We start from the raw sequence: 18,337 nt of genomic DNA, 5'->3' as shown, positions 1-18,337 counted from the left end.
TGCAGATTGCTCTCAGTATAAGGGAAATGTGAGAACCTGGATTACAGAAGGAGAAAAGGAGTAGTTGTGCACAACACCATCCTGCTGGTATCTAGCTGAGGAGACCATGGAAACCCACTGGGTGACATTTGACATGTCACAGACTCTCAGCCTTAGAGGGGGGCAATGGCAAAGTTCCTCTGATTAGGTTGGCTCTGATCTAATATGAGCATGCCTCTGTAAAGTGTATTAGAACAGGGGAGCCAGAAGGCACATTGAAATTTCCTGATAAATCTGAGTGTTTTGAATCTGACAGAAACAACAATGGAACTCAGCCTACCCATACATTTGGATGTTGGAGTCAAGAAAATTTGGATGGAAACTTGGGGTGGATTTTTGTGCACCAGGAGATCAGTTATAGTTGGGAAACCAGTTTCTTAGCTGCACTTAGAGAGGCTCTGTTCCTTAACTCTAAGTCCTTGTCTTCCTCTTTTGTCTATTTTGTCCATAAGGTCCAGTTATTTTATCCAGTGAATGTTGGTCTGCATGAGAGCCAGGCTGACTGTAGCCAATAGTCTGCCATGACCATCCTACTGCATTACCTTGGTCCCCCGCCCAACACTACCCATACTGGTTTTTCTGGAAGTTGACATAAAAATGCTCCTTTGCCTCCTTGCTCTCAGGCCTCAGGGAGTAGCAAGTTGACATTTTTCTTATATGAACAGTGGGAAATTCAGAGTGGTTTTTTTTTTTTTCTTTCATGATTTCTAGTCCTGCCAAAATAGCCCACTGGAACCACCTATATACACCTCTGCTACAGATCTAATAAATTGCAAGTTTCCATCCTCTGCATTAGTGTGCTATGAAGAATATTTCACAAAAATAAGCATACAGTTTTTGCAATATTTTCAAAAGATGCTCAAGTGCATAGTTAGGCACATAAGAGCAGGGTTTTCCGAGCTGTTAAGTGTCCCATATCTTGACTACCCAAGACACAAAAAGTACTTTTAGAAGAATGAGCCAAGTTTCATCCTAAAGCTCCTTAATATAAGGTAAGAAGAATTACTTTGGCTCTTTTGGCTCTCATATGGGAGAAAAGCAAAATACTCCAAAATCCAAAATTGTCCACATGGATGGCTTAAGTAGTAACACCTTTGTTTTCTGTTGTTTGAGTGTACACAGACTTGGTTTCATGAACAAAATTATTTAAAATATTACATATAGGATTGCCTTCAGGCTAAGTATATAAGGTGTATATAGAACATAAAGGAATTTCATATTTAGATTTGGGTCCCATCTCCAAAATATCTCATTATGTACATGCAAATATTCCAAAATCCTAAAAATTCCAAAATCCAAAACACTTCTAGTACTAATCATTTCAGATAAAGGAGTTTCAACCTGTAATGACTTTGGCTGATCCTAATGGAGGATAACTTGATTCCAATTTGTATGTAAAGAGATCTTGTAGCACCTTTGAGACTAACTGAATGAAAGAAATTGGCAGCATGAGCTTTCATAGACTTCAGTCTACTCCCTCAGATGCATTTGGTGGAATGGAAGCATCTGAGGAAGTAGACTGAAGTCTATGAAAGCTCATGCTGCCAATTTCTTTCTTTCACGTGTTCCGCTGTCAAACAGCTCTTACTGTCATGAAGTTCCTCCTAATGTTGAGGTGGTATCTCTTTTCCTGTAGTTTGAATCCATTGCTCTGGGTTTTATTCTCTGGAGCAATAGAAAAGAAGCTTGCTCCATCCTCAGCTTGAGGCTTTAAAAACTGAATGATGAAGAAATTGAAACAGAACGGATTTTCATATGTAAAATCAGAGGTAGGCTGCCTTTAGAGATGGAGGCCTCAGTTTTGATTCTTATGTCTGTTCATGGCTATACTAATTCTTCCAAAAAGCTGCCCAATAAGATAAGTCTTGCCTCATTTTATTCTACAGGCTTAGTTAAGTGTCTTCTGAAGACTGAGTGGTACAAGAATCGGAAAAGGGGAAATAAGCAGCCTATCAGGGCCTAACATACTATTCTCTTTGTTCTCAGGTTATCTCCGCAAGAGGTTGTCGCCCTTGGATCCCTTGGAGAATGGAAAAATTCTCTCTGAGGGTTCAACCTTCACATATCAGAATGTCTTGGATGAACTGATGGTTTACACAGTGGATAGTTCCAGAGTCCAGTCTGATGAGTTCAGATTTTCACTTTCTGATGGTCTCTACACACAGACTGGAAAGGTGGAGTTTACTGTAGCATTGCCAAGGACAGAATCGCCCAGATTGGTCTTGAACAGAGGCCTGCAACTTCCTGCTGGTACATAATGAAGAACTTGGTGCTAATCATTTTTGGGGGTGGGGGGAGGGAGAGATTATAACTCTAGTGTTTATTCTTCTCGTGGAAGCTCTTCATTCAAATGACACATCTTGACCTATAAAAATCACAGCCTTATCTATCCAAACTGCTGAATTATTTGGATGTGTTTGGATTTGTCTGTATGGGATAAATGAAGCTGCTTTGTATAAACATCCCCACTTTTCTGAGGATAGCTCAGCAAGAAGGTGAAGTAGGTTTGTGACTGTCATTCCCCCCCCCCCCCTTTTATACCATTTAGGCGCTGTAGCTGCCATTACAGACCAGCATCTAAAAGCCACAGACTCTGACTCGGATGACTTGACTATCCGATACATCATGAAAAAGGATCCTATTGTTGGTGTTCTGCATATGCATAAAAGGGATTCCCTGGTTCAGATCTCTGTCAAGGGGCCGATCAAAAGTTTCACACAAGCTGATATAAATAAAGGTGGGCAATCCTGATTCTAATAGGTAAAACAGAGTTTGACATTAGATTGTGGAGCTGGATTGTATCACACAAGTGTGCTCAAATGGTTCATAAATTCTCAGACTCTGCAGTAGCACAAAACTAGAGTCAATTTTTTAAAATGGGTATGGGACCCTTTGACTCTCCGGCTATTTTGGTGTGTTACTCCCAGAAGCTCCATTAGGCATGATGAATGGGAAGAGACTGTGGGAATTGTTGAATGAATGTTTCTCCATTTAAATTCAACAACACTGTTCTACACATAGAAAACTAGTATCTGGCAGCCATTCCACCAGACTGAGAAAGAGAGGAAGAAGAAAATCAGGGCTAGTCGGCCCTACTGAGAACCCTGTTTCTATCAGGTTTTGCCTCTCCTGCAACTTTAATTCAGCAGCCATTCCATTAGCCAGAAGGACATCATAACATTAAGAGCTTCTGCTCAAGTGTTCTTGTTTTCATTTTCTCTTGTGTGTTTTTAAAGATTGTTTGCTGACAGATAGAGACTATCTGGTCATTTTTAGTTATATATACTCCATTCTGAGAGTATTTCCAGCAGCGTGGAGGCCTGTGAATGATATCAATAAATAACATCATCAAGAATGTTTCTGTCCTAGCATTTTTATTCACACTCTTGTTTTCTATGTGTTGATTATTTCTGTATGGATAATCATTCAATCCTATGATCCCTCACTTTCAGTTTGAAGTGGTAAAGTTTGAACACAGGTTTTCCTTCTCAGTAAGAACTTACTGGTAGACTTCAGGAAATCTAGTAATCTAAGATAATGGTGGATTCTTCAGGTAGTACATTCACTCTTTCCTTTCTGCTTTGTTATTACAGGAGTGATAGAGTACAACCACAAAAAAGGGGAACGTGGTGGGACAGTTGCTTTCATTTTTGATTTATCAGATGCAGAAGGAAACAAAATGTTGGACCAGGCATTTCCAATCAGCATAATAGGTAAAGCCAAGTGCCTTTCTCTAGCCTTCATTCAGCTTTTGATCACTGAAATCATGGATAATGTGGAAAAAGAAAGCCAAGTCAGAGAATATGATGTAGATGGAAATTTAAAAAGTTTATATCAGCCACAATGAGGATCAATCACAATCTATAACTTGGCAAAACTAGATTTTACTAGTCTGAATTAAAAGGCACACTGGACATTATATCCTAGCTGTTCTTCATGGTCGTTGGTGTTTCTGTCGTACAGTAAACACGATAAAACATAAATTAAACTTTCATAGCATCTGAACAATACAGATAAATTTCCACGTCATTTGTCAAACAGTCCCACTGGTTACTTATACGTTCTGGGGACACATGGATATGTATACATTTCTTCTCTGATATTTTCAACAGTGCATTGTTCAAGATTATCTAGACATACACAAAATGGGCAAAACTATGGAGTTTCCTGGGAACCAGTGGCTTTGGAAAAACATAAGTTGTTTTAGAATTAGAACTGAAGAATAAAGAAGTTATTCTCATTAATTAAAACAGTATGCTAGGTAATTTTTAATACTGTTTTAGAAGATAAGTGCTGTTTTGGAAGGGGCATTTCCCCTTTTCTCTCAGAAGAAAAGGGCGTGCCTCTTCTAAGATACAGCACAGAGTGAATGCCTCTTTTTTTAACATTTATTTATTTTTTCAGAGTTTTATACATAACATAGCCGGTATCATATCCCTTCCACAAAACTTATACATTCCCATTACATACAATTCCACCTTTTCCCTCCCACCTCCCCTTTAGACGACACACCAAAAAAATCAACCATACATGCATACATGTCTCTCTGACAATTTGTAAAATACATTTAACATATAGTTCACTTCCAACTGCTTGCAGTTTTATACATAGTTTATATTTCACTCCCTCCCCTTATTTCGTTTTATCTTTTCTTTCCTTATCATGTCTCCTTCACCCTTCTGGGGTAGTACTCTAGATATAGTTCTTTTACTTTCTTCTAATAACTAAGTCTCAAATAGTCCAGTACTACTCTTTTTTCTCCTTTATAGCCTACCAATTATCTTTGTCAGAAAATTTTCTCACTTCACTTATCGACATTCATTTATTATTCCCAAATTACTGTTATTTCCACCTTATGCTTACCCCAAAATTATATTTACACAAAAATTACATTTTTCCATTTATTTTTTTTAAATTCATAGAAAACAATCCAGTCTTTCCCCACTTCTTCCTCTGTTTTTTTTTTCGCCCAGCATGCTTGCTTGTCCATTTCCGCAACTTCAAAAACTTTCATTACCCATTCTTTTATAGAGGGAGCTTCATTCTGTTTCCAGTATCTTGCGTAGATTATTCTGGCACATGTAAATAGGTAAAACAACAATTTTCCAAATGTCTTATCTAAATCATCACTTATCATACCTAAAGGAAATGTTTCTGGTTTGAAAGCTATTGGGATTTTTAGTTCTATTGCTATTGTTTTATATATTTTAATCCAAAATTGCTTTGCTATTTTACATGTCCACCACATGTGGAAGTATGTGCCAATCTCTGTTTTACATTTCCAGCACATTGGGTTGTTCTTCTTATTTTTACACATGTATGAAATCTTTTGTGGGGACAGATGCCACCTATATAACATTTTATAGGTGTTCTCTTTTAGTTCTTGATTAGTCGTAGATTTAGTTCCCTTCCAAATTTTTCCCCATTTCGTATATTCTATACTATGTCCCACATTCTGTGCCCACTTGATCATACTTTCTCTAATTATTTCTTCTTCAGTGTCGTACTCTAACAACAATTTATAATTTCTGGTTATCATCTTTTTCTCATCCTTGTCTATTATTTCTTCCCACTTGGATTTCTTATTACTAATCCCAGTTAATTTTTTATCCATTTTCCACCTCTCTTTCATCTGTCTGTTCAAATACCAGTGGCAGTTAATGCCCACTGCCTTCAACTCTTCTTGGGATTTTAACTCTTTAACTCCCCTTATCTCTTTCAACCTACTACCTATGACCAAATGGATAAAATATATAGACTTGTTGAATGCCTCTTTTGAGATAATATGGGCCCCAGCATACATGTGTAAAAACCAAAATAGTACTAGTTTTGCTCTGCTGTAGCACAAAACTAGAATAGATTTTTTAAAATGGGTATGGGGCCTTATTTAATCATATACAAATTCATGTACATGCAATTGATTGATCAAAATGCTTATTTTATTAATGCCACCCTTCCAGTGCTTTTGTGCAACGCAGAAGTGGTTTACAACTATTCCAAATCATAGTACAATATAAAAGCTACATATTATGTTAGAAAAAGACAACTATAAAGATGCTGAGATAGAGACCATGGGGAAGACAAGCTTAAACAAAAACAAATGTTTAGCAGACAAAGGCTTTACTGGAATACAAATGTTTTCACCAAATGATGAAAGATATCTAGAGTGGGGGCCACTCTCATCGCATATTGGTGGAGCTACAGAGAAGGCTCTTTCTCTTATCAGCTGTGTCCCAGTCCTAGGTGGGACACCGAGAAGAGTATATGGTTTAATTGGCTCAGATTTCTTTAATTAAGTAACAGACAGCTCTGCTTAGATTGTGTGTATGAAACTGAAAAAAGAGAGATGAAAGCAAGCTGCTTGTCTCATCCTTTTTGTTGACAATGCTCCCCAGAGGATCGGCTGCCTCCATCTGTCATTGTCAACACTGGACTGACCCTGGATGAAAACTCAGTCAAGAAGATCACCACCCTTGAGTTGTCAGCCATGGATCAAGATAGTGAGCCAAGTGATCTGCTGTACAAGATCACTAAACAGCCCCAGCTGGGACACCTGGAACACACTGCATCGCCAGGTTTGCAAATGTTTGCTATTTAGGGGAGAAAAGTAAAGACAAGTGACCACACTTCATTGTGTGCTTTTGAAGCCTGCAGATCCACTGGATTTTATCCAGTACTGTCTGTCTGTGCATGGACATGAATCTGGGAACAGACTTATGGGTGGAAAAGAAATTCACTATTGCCCAAGATTTTTTTCAAAAACAGATTTATCCAGTCATGGTTGTGCAACTTTTAACAAACATATGTGTATATTTTTTGGTTTGCTATCAGCTATTTGATAAATGGCTGCAGATCAGGATATATCTAGGGGATAGACCTGGTATGAGTGACATTGCTTTTATGTCTGCTCCAGTGGAAGTTATATGTAGCAGGTAACTAGCACCAAAAGAAACACATTTCAATGTGCACTGAACCATTTGGTTGAACCTTAACTTTCCACACTTGGATTCTTGAGCCATTTTCTCCATTCATTGGCTTCAATAGTGGAACATAAATGGTTGGGAATTGAGAAGAGTGACAGAGGGGAGGTTGCACATGGAACTGTGGGGTGCCAGACAAGCAAAGAGTGTGGAAGCTAAAGACAGGCTTGGGATTATACCCTAGTACATGTGATTTCAAGCATCAGCCCAATAAAGGCCTGAATAGGAGGCTGACTGAAACCCCCAGAGGTTCCCCAAAGCAGAGTTGGAGAAGAATTGACTGTTGTTGCAAGCAAGACAAATTGAACTCAGTGGGAGTTACTTGGAAATAAATGTGCTTAGGCTTGTCTTGTGTGCTTAGAGGAACCTGAGGCTGAAAGAAGTAAGGAATTTTTAAAACACACACAAATGCAAATCTAAAGGAATTTTGGGAAGAGAAAGTCTTGGGGGCTAGTGCCATGAGACCAAAAAAAAGGGGGGGAGGGAGGGAGGCTTATTGTAAATCAAGACAAAACAAGAAACATGTAACCTGTGGACATAAGATCTCCCACAGCATTTTTGTTCAGGATATGAGGTCCTGATAGATGTGACCTTTAAGATTCTTCTTTCCTTGGATGTTCCTCTCAGCCCCATTCCTATTTTTGTTTTGAGTCCCTCTTAAGCCTTAGATGTGATGTGAGAGAGGTTTATTATTACCAACTCCCCATCCTTTATACACACCCTCAGAACCACCTTTGGCTATGGAGTAAGTCTCCTCCTTAGCTGCCTTTTTTCCTCTCTCAGAGCACAAAAGCAAAGTGCCTATCTTCCAGAGGCTCCTGCAGTATTTAGGCCTTCCTGGGGAAGCTGTTGTGTCTTCCTGGCATAGCACATCTTGACCAGGCCAGATGTTAGCCAGAAAGCCAACTTAGCCATGGCACTGATGCATGATCCATCCCTGATTCTCTCCAGCTGGGTAGATGATGGTGACACTCTGACCCCTGTGTATGTCTGTTGTTTTCTTTCCATTGCTACTGTATTTTTTCTCTAGGCAGAAGGATAAGCTCCTTCAGACAGGCAGACCTGGTCTCCCGCAGCATACACTACATCCATACCAGCGAGGCTGAGAAACATTCTGATGCTTTCACCTTCTCCGTTTCTGATGGCACACATGAGGTGAATGGGTTTTCTTTGTTTTTTACAACTGCTTTGACTATTTGCTTTGTTTTAATTTTCCCTTTATTTGTTCCCAACACAGGTGAGTCAGAATTTTGACATCACCATTAAACCAATAGATGATGCCTTACCTGTGGTGCTGAGCCCTGGGATGAGGGTTCAAGAAGGAGTGAGGAAAACCATCACAGAATTTGAGCTTAAAGCCACAGATGCTGACACAGAGGTAAAGAAGAGAGTTCTTTCTGAGTTGTGTCTGTGTGAAGTGCTACACACAGTAGGGATGGCAAATCTTTATCTCTGTCTGAAGCAAGAACAATGTTGGGGATTGCAGTTAGCCATGGGTCAAACTTCTGTTTACACCTGATCACGTGGAAATAATAAATTTTGAGATACCATGTTGTGTTAACAGCAACAGTTCTGTTTGTTTGTTGTGTGAAGAAGTAAAGGATGGAGATCAAGGAGATCAAGACTGAATCCATTCCATGCCTAATGAGAGTCTAATGAGAGAAGGAACTCCATAACTTACCTTTTTAAACAACTCTCTGGAGTTCCAGGGATTTGTGAGTTATATCTCATTTTGTCCTTACCTCTCTTGTCTTATTCATATGTTTGCTTCTGATCTCAGGCCAAATCTCTCAGATTCACCATTGTACAACCTCCTCGCCATGGCCTGATTGAACATACCAATGATGGGCACCATCATCGCCCGATCAATGCTTTCACGATGGAGGATGTCTACCAGAACCGAATAAGTTATAGTCATGATGGAAGCAACTCCTTGGAGGATCGCTTTACCTTCACTGTGTCTGATGGAACCAATCCTTTTTTTGTTGTGGAAGAAGACAGGAAAGAGGTTAGTGGGAATGCAGTGGTTGGCTATAGATCTAAATCCTATACCAGTCTTTACTTGCTTTGCTTTGCTTCTCTGGGATTATACCACTTAGATGGCAACCTGAGGAACATAAGTGTATGTGCTTTGGGATGGAGTAGCACCTCTCTGAAGGACTGGATGTGCAGGTTGACAGTACTCTAGGATTTACAGCTGAGAAAAAGTGGCAGCTGTGGCCTAGAATGTCTTTGTCCATCTTCAGCTGGTACACCCATTAGAAAAAGAAGATCTGTCTGTCTTCATATCTTCATGTCAAGAACAGCCTCCTTCCACCACCACCACCCGCCACAGTTCATTAAACCAGCCTTCTGTATTTCAAACAGTAACAACTTTATTCCAGTAACCTTAGGTGTTAGCGAGAACATGTTTGTAGGCAGAATTGCCATCATCCACAAACACTGGCATAAAATTAACAATGTCCCATCATAACATTTTTCAGGCTTTACTTTAAGTCATTTTCTAATGTACACATACCTTTCCTCTCCAACCATATTTGTCCCTTGACTGAGTGCAGAAGTGCTATCCTAGGATTTTTCCTGATTACATGTTAGGTTTGTGTGGCGTGTGTATATATATATATATATATATATATATATATGAAGGAAGAGCCCTCCCTCCAATCCATCTGCCTTGGTCCAGGCCTTAGAGGGAGAGAAGAACCACTGGACCTCATCCCCTTTCACTCCATCATTCCCTTCTCCTTTTGTTTCGTGTCTTTTTGATTGTAAGCATGAGGGCAGAGAACTGTCTGATTAAAAATAATATTGTAAGCCACCCTGAGAGCCATTAGGGCTGAAGGGCGGGATATAAATACCTAAATAAATAAATAAATAAATATTTATATCAATTTCATGGAGGAATATTCAGATATGTGCTCACCATCTGCAGTCTAAAAAAGAACAGTGCAGAAAAAAATACTGTGTGAGTCAACTGTCAGTATAACCAGTGATTAGAATTCAAAGACATTGCCATGTTACTCTAGATCGGTATGCAAAGGGATATTGTAACACCTTTGAGACAAAATGCAGAAATAATCCAGTTTAAGACCGTTTCAACTGCCCAGGCTGAATTCTGGGAACTTTAGTTTTGTGAGTCATTTAGCCTTCTCTGTCATAGCTGTGGTGCCACAATAAACTACAATTCCCAGGATTCCCTAGCACTGAGCTAGGGCAGTTCAAGCAGTCTCAGACTGGATTATTTCTGCAGTGTATTTTGGATTTAACTGAAAGAAATAAGTTTGTAGCATAAGCTTTTGTAGACTGATTTTTCTTTAAGTCCAGGCCTTGGAAATGACTGTCATTGTGCAGTTCTCAGCTTTGTTTCTTCCATCTGTAAAATGAGAAGAATACTGACTGATTTCACAAAGTTCATGAATGGAAGAATAAGATTAAAGGTTAGAGCACTGGGCTTCACATCCCAGTATGCAGGAGCTTCAAGAACCATATGTAAAATGGACATATTGAGGACTATCTTTACTTCAAAAATGTTTTTTAATATAGAGGGGTCATTAAAAAGATTATTATAAAAAACCTATGAAATAAATGCCTCATTTCTTGAATACTTCCTCAGATTGTGACTGCTGCTCCTCAGTGGTTTAGGGTGGAAATTCTTCCTGTGGATGATGGAACTCCAAGAATCGTCACAAACCTGGGTCTCCAATGGCTGGAGTACATGGATGGCAAGGTGGGCTTTTGCAGTTTGTTTCAAGTCAGTTGATTCTTCTTAGGGATATCAACTGAAAGCAGGAAGAAATTACTAGTTAACAGGGAAGATATAACTATTCAATAAATATAGAAATTAGTGAACATATTAGATCTGTCAGGAAAGGGAAGGAAGTCTCACAGACCATGAATTCCATTTCCTAACGTCCTTATTTGTCTTCATCCAATCTCCACCGGGTGGTAATTAAGTCACTCAGTGGTGGGATGCCAAACAGATTTTGCCATCTGCTGTGAGACTGTGTGATACTCCTTATATATTGTTGTGGTCTCCAATTTATGATGAAACTAAGGTGAACCTATTACTGGGTTTGTTCAGAAAATTTGTTCAGAGAAGTTTTGCCTTTTGCCTTCCTCTGAGGCTGAGAGCATGTGACTTGCCCAAGGTCACTGGGTTCCCACCCAGTGTGCAATTTGAACCTTGTCATTTCAGAATTCAAATCACTATGCCACACCAGTTCTTGATATTCCTTGTAGTATCATGGTATCATGGTTATATGGCAGGAATGAGCAATGTATAGGCTTTCAAATGTTGATAAATCTCAACTTCATCAGCTCAAGCCAACGTGATCAGTAATAAGGAATGATAACAGTTTCAGTCCAACATTTGGAGATCCAAGGTTATCCATCCCTGCTACATGGGGAATTAGGTAAACTGAAGGGAGCCACTTGATATCTTCTGCCAGTATTTCCCTTCACTGTGTGTGGATGTGAGAGCTGGGCAGTGAAAAAAAAAGCAGATAAAAAGAAAATCAACTCATTTGAGATGTGATGCTAGGGAAGAGTGATGAGGATACCATGAACAGCCAGAAAGACAAACAAGTGGGTCCATGAACAGATCAAGCCTGAAATCTCCCTGGAAGCCAAGATGACTAAACTGAAGCTGTAATACTTTGGCCACACCATGAAAGGCATGAATCATTGGAAAATACAGTAATGCTAGGGAAGGTTGAGGGCAGCAGAAACAGAGGAAGTTTGCATGCCAGATGGATAGACTCAATTAAGGGGGGTGGTCACAGACCCGAACCTACAAGACTTAAGTAGAGCAGTGGAGAACAGAAGCTCTTGGAGGGATCTCATCCACAGGGTCACTATAAGTCAAGGTGAACGTGAGAGCAGTTAACAACAACTGGTGGAAGAGGGTTTATGTAGTTAGAACACAAACACACAAAGTTGGCAGTTCTAGTTTTGAAAAAAATTAGAACAAAATTGAAGGGAGTGGGAGAGACAACCTGTAGAAGATCCCAGGCAGGCAACGTTGGACCCTAGACCTGCCAAATTTGCCAAGCTCTTTCATAGCAAACTTTCATGATAAACCTCTGCACTTAAAAATTCAATATAACACCACCGATTCTGTCTTATTATAGGCCTGGGTCAATATTGATGGGAAGAATGCTACTGGTGGTGGAGCAGGTTATATCTCCATTGAATATGTAACTACTTTCCCAGTAGTGCTATGCATAACTGCACAAGTCTCTCTCACAGTCATACCTGGTTCACCAGATCCTCTGGGGCATGACACTTATAAACTTCACAGTTGGTAATGACTGGAGAATGCTAGGCTGGAGCTAGACTGCTCTGAACAAAAAGGTCTCACATCCCCCCTGCTTAGTGGTTCCAGGCAGGATGATGGATGGAGCAGACCTCTCTGCTTGTTACATTGGCTGCTGTGGCTAAACTAAGCCATCGATCTTAAAAGATTTTCGCTGTGGTCTCTGATAGCACTTGCATTCTCCCTCCCTTGCTTCATAGACCAGCAGACTCTGATGTCTTATTCTGCTGATATTGGCACTAAGATGAGACACATTCATTGATTAATTGCTACAATTAATCAAATCATTCTTCCATCACCAGTGAAAAGGTGCAGAAATGAAGCCAGATTTTCATGCAGAGCTGTACTCTGTGAACAGATGTTGATGAAGATGCATAAACACACATGCACACGTACAGGGTTGGTCTTTCAAAACAAGTAACCCATAGGTATAAATTACTCTTGCCACATTTAATCTTGCAAGAATTACCTTTTGGTACTATGTTTTTCAGAATCGCCCAACCAACATGGTAGTTATACTCCAAAAAAAGTAATCTGAGAGCTGTGGTGCAGAAGATGACCTTTTCCAAGCTCTGCATTTACCAGATTTGTTTTTGGTTGGTGGCAGCTGGTGGTTTCCATGTCAGAGAGTCGGTGAATTAGCTCAGGTCCATGGTGCTGAACCTGATCCACAAAATAGGTTTAGATAGTTACATTAAGGTCCATTCTAAAACCTGAAGCATATTGTTTTTCCCACTAACATGAGACCTCCCTCCCCCAATGTGTTGGATTCAAACTCCCATCATCCCTTGACAACTCGCCTGTTGGCCATACTTGCTTGAGATGGTTGGAATTGTTGTGCAAGGCAATAGGAGAAGACTATACTACCAGGCTTAAGCCTTCATGCTCAGATCCAGGAGTATTTATGCCAGAGTTATTATCATTGCTTTCATGTCTTCACTCTAGCCAAAAAATCTGATTACTAAGAAGGAGCTGTTGACCATGGATCCTGATACAGATGACAAACTCTTGGTCTATGAGATAACAGTGAAGCCAAAACATGGCTACATAGAGAAGAAGTTGCAACCTGCAATACCAGTGACTACATTTACACAAGGTAAGAAAGCAGAACTGAACAACACATCCACACTTTTTTGTTAGTTGTGTTCCTTTTTGGTATGGTGAAGGGATGGACATCTGTGACACTATGTTTCATTAGGGTTTCCCTCATCCATTCATCCTACCTTCTGTCCGCCGTGCATCATGACAGTAGAACAGAGCTTTTTAAAAATATAATGTTTGAAACTACACAACTTTCAAAATCCCTCAGCCAACAGGGCACTATATGTAGTTCTGAACAGTGATTTTTCTAAATTTTGCAGCAAAGTGATTCAGAATCAGATATTGGCAGTTTGATTATCAGTCCATTTCATGAGGATCCCTAATATGAAATTTACATTTTTTTGCTATCTCCATACACTGTGAGTCAATATTTTCACTGTGTTATGCACCCAAGATTCAATTCTTGGCCATTCTTGGCCAGCTCAGACCCTATTAGGTAGATGTCATGTTAGGATCTTTTGCCTGAGGGTGGATTACCTTATCTAACTTTGCCCTCACAGGTTGAGCAGCCATTGAACTGCTTCCAAGCATCTTCCAATGGGCTATTTTAAAATTCTGATAGAGAGGTCTAACATTTTGCCTGAATTATAAACCATATCCAGAAACTAGGTCAACATGTAAACTGTGTTTAGGATTCAAATGGATACAAACATTGATACTTTAATTCCTGGATTCATTCACTGAAGAATCTTTTTTTTAACAGAGGAAGTGAATTTGGGATTAATCCAGTATGTGTTACATGAGGAGAGAATTCAAGAGGCAGAAGACAGTTTTCAGTTTCTGGTAAAGGACAGCAAACCCAGCATGGTCACTGACAATACTTTCCATATCCAGTGGTCTCTTATCAGCTTTCAGCACATGAGGTAAGCAATGCTACCCACCAATAGCCTTATTATCTAAATTAATTATATTGCCCTTCAGAGTGCTAAAGCTACTAACAAATTGCTTGTCACTTCTGGGATTTTTCCACCATCGGTTGAGCTTTTGCTGTTATGATGCCATTGAATGTTTACACAGAGTGTGAGGCTTGGATGTTGCTTGTTTTTACATGGTTTTGTTTTAGTGGTTTGTACAGTGCTCTGAGCCAACATGGTGTAGTAATTTGAGTGTTGGACTGCAACTCTGGAGATCAAGGTTTAGTTCCCCATTCAGCCATGGAAACCCACTGGCTGACCTTGGGCAAGTCACACACTCTCAGCGTAAGAAAACCACATGCTAGGTTCACCTTAGGCTCTCCATAGGTTGGGTTTGAAGGCACAGAACAACAGCAACAACACACTGCTTCATGTGTTATTTTAATACAAAAAAGTAATCTATACATATTTTCAATAGACACAGATGATAAAAGTGAAGAATCAGTAGGCACAAGAGCAGAATCTTTTAGAGTGCTTTGAGCCATTGTCAGCAGGGATGGAGGAGAGGTTGCTAGAAAGACTCAGAGCTCAGAAGGTGAACATCAAGAAGCCCCAGGATGTATAAATGTATGGGGAAAAAAGCAAAAACTGGGGAGCAGCCAGTAAATTCCACAGAAGCATCACAAGATATTCAAAAATAATTGTTAGTAGACACGTTGGGTTTTTCTACTAATAAGTGATCATCTTTTGAGCCTTTTGGGAGACGTGTCTCTTCCTTCTATGGAATGTTTAGGACAAGGAGATAAGAAACAGGAAAGTGTAACTAATGGACACTTCATATCTGAAGGATAGGAAGGAAGGAGAAGGGGCAGCTGAAATGGAAGGAACTGGGATTAAGGAGGCAGTCAAATATACACAAGATATGGGGTCAGAAAAATATGCATGCTGTTGAAGATGAGGGTAGTGGATGGATAGGCAGACAAGATTATGATAGGTAGCTATGTAGAAAAGTTCAAGATGTGGATTGGGCCTGAAAGGTGTAGAACTGTTGCAGGGTGGGATCTGATGGGGCCTCTAAAGGGTCATTGTGCAAAGTGAGAAGAAACAGGGTTGTCAGGAGTTATGAGAAGAAGGGACCAACAGAGAAAGAAAACAAAACCACAAAAACCAAACAAAGGCAATGAGGGCAGCTGGAGCTACAGCATATTGTGGGTCACAGTATGGAAAAGGGGTAGGTTTTCCCATCTTGCCATCACTGGGCAAGCCAAATCACTGCCAACTATATCCTACACTATTCAGCATATTGACATGTGATGGGGTAATAACATGCCATGCTGCAACATACATTATTTAACTAGATTCATGTTGGCAGGAAACATTAACAAGCAATTGAAATATTTGTAAAAAGAAACTTTATTGATGAATGCAACAATCTTTTAGCAGAGCAAAAAAGAACATAAACCTAAATCTAACAAGACACCCATTTTACTTTAATTAATAAATTGTTATACAAAGAGATATTATAACACCTTAAGACTAATTGGAGAAAGACATTTGTTGCATAAACATTCATAGATTGAGTCTACTTCTCACAATTGACCAACAAATTGTATGTTCAGATAACCATCAAAACCATTAGTTCATCTTCAACATACACAAACATGCATATAGATTTACATGCACAACTCACATACTGTTACAGAGCCAACAATTAGTATTATTTAATTTTTGACAAACGGAATGTTATAATTGTGCTTTGCTTTGCTTTTTTTTTTTTGAATTGAATTAAGCCAATTTGATAAAATTTAAAAGGCAAATTACATTCTTGATTAAATGAAAGAAGGGCAGGTGCACTGAGGTTGATTAAATTGATATAAACTGCTGTCTAAATTTGCTAATCCTGGAAATAATTGACTACAAATCTATTAAGGCAAGTCATTCACAATGACTGATTGTGATGAGTTCTTGAAGATGCACCTTTTCAGTGACCATAAAAGAACTAGAGATGTAAATAATATTTCACTTTTGTAAACTTAGACTGTTTCACTTCATTGAGACATCTCAGTGAGGAATTTTTATACCCACAAGATTCCTCCTTCCTACCTAAGACTGAGAAAAAGAGTGCTTTTTATCCTCATGAAGATCCTTGGAATTTGTGTACAATGTTTAGGCACAAAATTAGGATCCTTAAATTTGAAAAACAAAGTACACCACACAGAACTGGCTGATTGCTTAAAGATATGGAAACAACCCATCTGTTGCTTCAGAACTTTAAACATCCATGCAAAAAAGCAATAGCCATTATCTTTGTGTACAAGTGCACCTTTTTTGTGTATACAGTTTTTCTTAATTTGCATAAAATCATTCTCATTCCCTTGCTAAAAGCATCACAAATACCTTATCCTTTTGACTTGGGGGAAGGAGAATAATTTTGCGCTCCTATACTCTGGTTTCTCTTCAGATCGTATAAATCTTTCAACTTTTACAAAATACCTTATCCTTTTGGCTTGGGGGGGAAGGAGAATAATTATGTGCTCCTAAATATCCTAATGGAGATCCGAAAGCTGTGGTTAGTACTTGGATGGAAGACTCCCAATGAATGCCAGGTTCTGTAGGCTATATTTCAGAGGAAGAAGCTAGCAAAATAACCTCTGAGTATTCCTTGCCTAAGAAAACCCTATGAAATTCATTGGTCACCCTCAGTTGGCAGGTAACTTGACAGCACATATACACACATCCTCACATATAAGGGTGAGACAGGTGAATGTTTACATCCTTAGTCTTTGTCTCTTTCTTTCCAGCTACAATGTCAGTGAAAAGGCTGGCTCCATTAGTGTCACCGTGAAGAGGACAGGTAACCTCAAACAATATGCTATTGTTCTGTGTCACACCGAACAGGGAACTGCTACCTCCAGTTCAAGTCTGCAGCCAGGAGAACAGGACTATGTTGAGTATGCAGGCCAGGTGAGTTTAAAAAATCCATTATATAAATCAGAAATTCCCCCAGACCATTGGCTTAAATTAAGGGAGAATGACTGGCTGTATGTCAACAAACCAGGGAAAGCATCATGGGTGGAACCTCTTCTTCTCATACAGCTGCAGGAAAGGATGTTAAAACATGAGGTGAGACTTAACAATGGTTGCTCAGAGTCGGCCTCTTCCATGGCACTCACTTTCAGTCAGGGCTAGACCAGTGGGTCCCAAACTGAGACATGGATGATGATCTGACCTGAGGTTCTTAACAGGAGGTTTTCTGAGTTGAGAGCTTGTCTCTGATCTGAAGGTTCAGAGGCTATGACTGGAAGCACCATGGCCAACCATACCACTAGGTATTAAAAGGATTAAGGAAGGGAAAAGGAGAAAAAGAAATATGGAAGGATATTTAACTGGTTTTTATTTTAGCATAAGCTTTTGTAGATATAAACACACTTTTTCGGATGCAGTACCTAGTGGTATTAAGGCCTACAGCAAAAAGCATATTCATACAATTGGGGGAGTGGGATAGAATGTAATAGGATTCAGAAAGATGCAAATCAGGACCATTGCCCTAAATTTTCAAAGGGCTGCATAAGGTGATACAGATCTTTCATATGTTTACAGTGGTTCGTTAGTGTTGATGTGTGAAAACAATAAATCTGTTTACATCATTAGAAGTGGGTTTATATCCATGAAAGCTCATGAGAAAATAAAACTGAGTTAATCTTAAATGTGTTGCTACATTTCTCTTGATGCTACTGTGGATTTTACTTCCCCCCTCCTTCCCTCCCTTTTTTGCTGCAAGAGACTAACACAACTACTTCTCTGAAAACTACCACTAGGTATTTTTCAGGAGCCCTGGTAGCGCAGTGGTTAAATGCCTGTTCTGCAGCCACTTATTCAAAACATAAGGTTGCAAGTTCAATACCAGAAAAAGGGCTCAAGCTTGACTCAGGCTTGCATCCTTCCGAGGAGATCACTAAAATGAGTACCCAGCTTGTTGGGGGCAATTAGCTTACAGTTGTAAACCGCTTAGACACTGTTAGTTCAGTATGAAGCGGTATAGAAATGAA

The 18,337-nt window shown here is 39.4% G+C and overlaps 1 protein-coding gene across 4 annotated transcripts in view; it reads left to right on the top strand.

The window, feature by feature from the left end:
- FRAS1 (Fraser extracellular matrix complex subunit 1) overlaps positions 1 to 18,337 on the top strand; it is a 318,860-nt gene that overhangs the window by 263,532 nt on the left and 36,991 nt on the right. For all 4 annotated transcript variants that reach the window (XM_089526272.1, XM_089526273.1, XM_089526271.1 and 1 more), the window contains 11 exons: positions 2,026 to 2,289; positions 2,588 to 2,776; positions 3,633 to 3,752; positions 6,435 to 6,614; positions 8,050 to 8,174; positions 8,257 to 8,397; positions 8,800 to 9,027; positions 10,633 to 10,746; positions 13,279 to 13,429; positions 14,138 to 14,297; positions 17,090 to 17,252. In XM_089526272.1, coding sequence (XP_089382398.1) covers positions 2,026 to 2,289; positions 2,588 to 2,776; positions 3,633 to 3,752; positions 6,435 to 6,614; positions 8,050 to 8,174; positions 8,257 to 8,397; positions 8,800 to 9,027; positions 10,633 to 10,746; positions 13,279 to 13,429; positions 14,138 to 14,297; positions 17,090 to 17,252 — 1,835 coding nt within the window. The remainder of the gene's footprint in view (positions 1 to 2,025; positions 2,290 to 2,587; positions 2,777 to 3,632; positions 3,753 to 6,434; positions 6,615 to 8,049; positions 8,175 to 8,256; positions 8,398 to 8,799; positions 9,028 to 10,632; positions 10,747 to 13,278; positions 13,430 to 14,137; positions 14,298 to 17,089; positions 17,253 to 18,337) is intronic.

This window comes from Sceloporus occidentalis, unplaced genomic scaffold, assembly GCF_023333645.1.
Source record: "Sceloporus occidentalis isolate IW3139 unplaced genomic scaffold, rSceOcc1.0.p SCAF_5, whole genome shotgun sequence".
Lineage (NCBI taxonomy): Eukaryota > Metazoa > Chordata > Lepidosauria > Squamata > Phrynosomatidae > Sceloporus > Sceloporus occidentalis.
The sequence above is the reverse complement of the archived record's forward strand: the minus strand, read 5'-3'. Positions and strand labels throughout refer to the sequence as shown.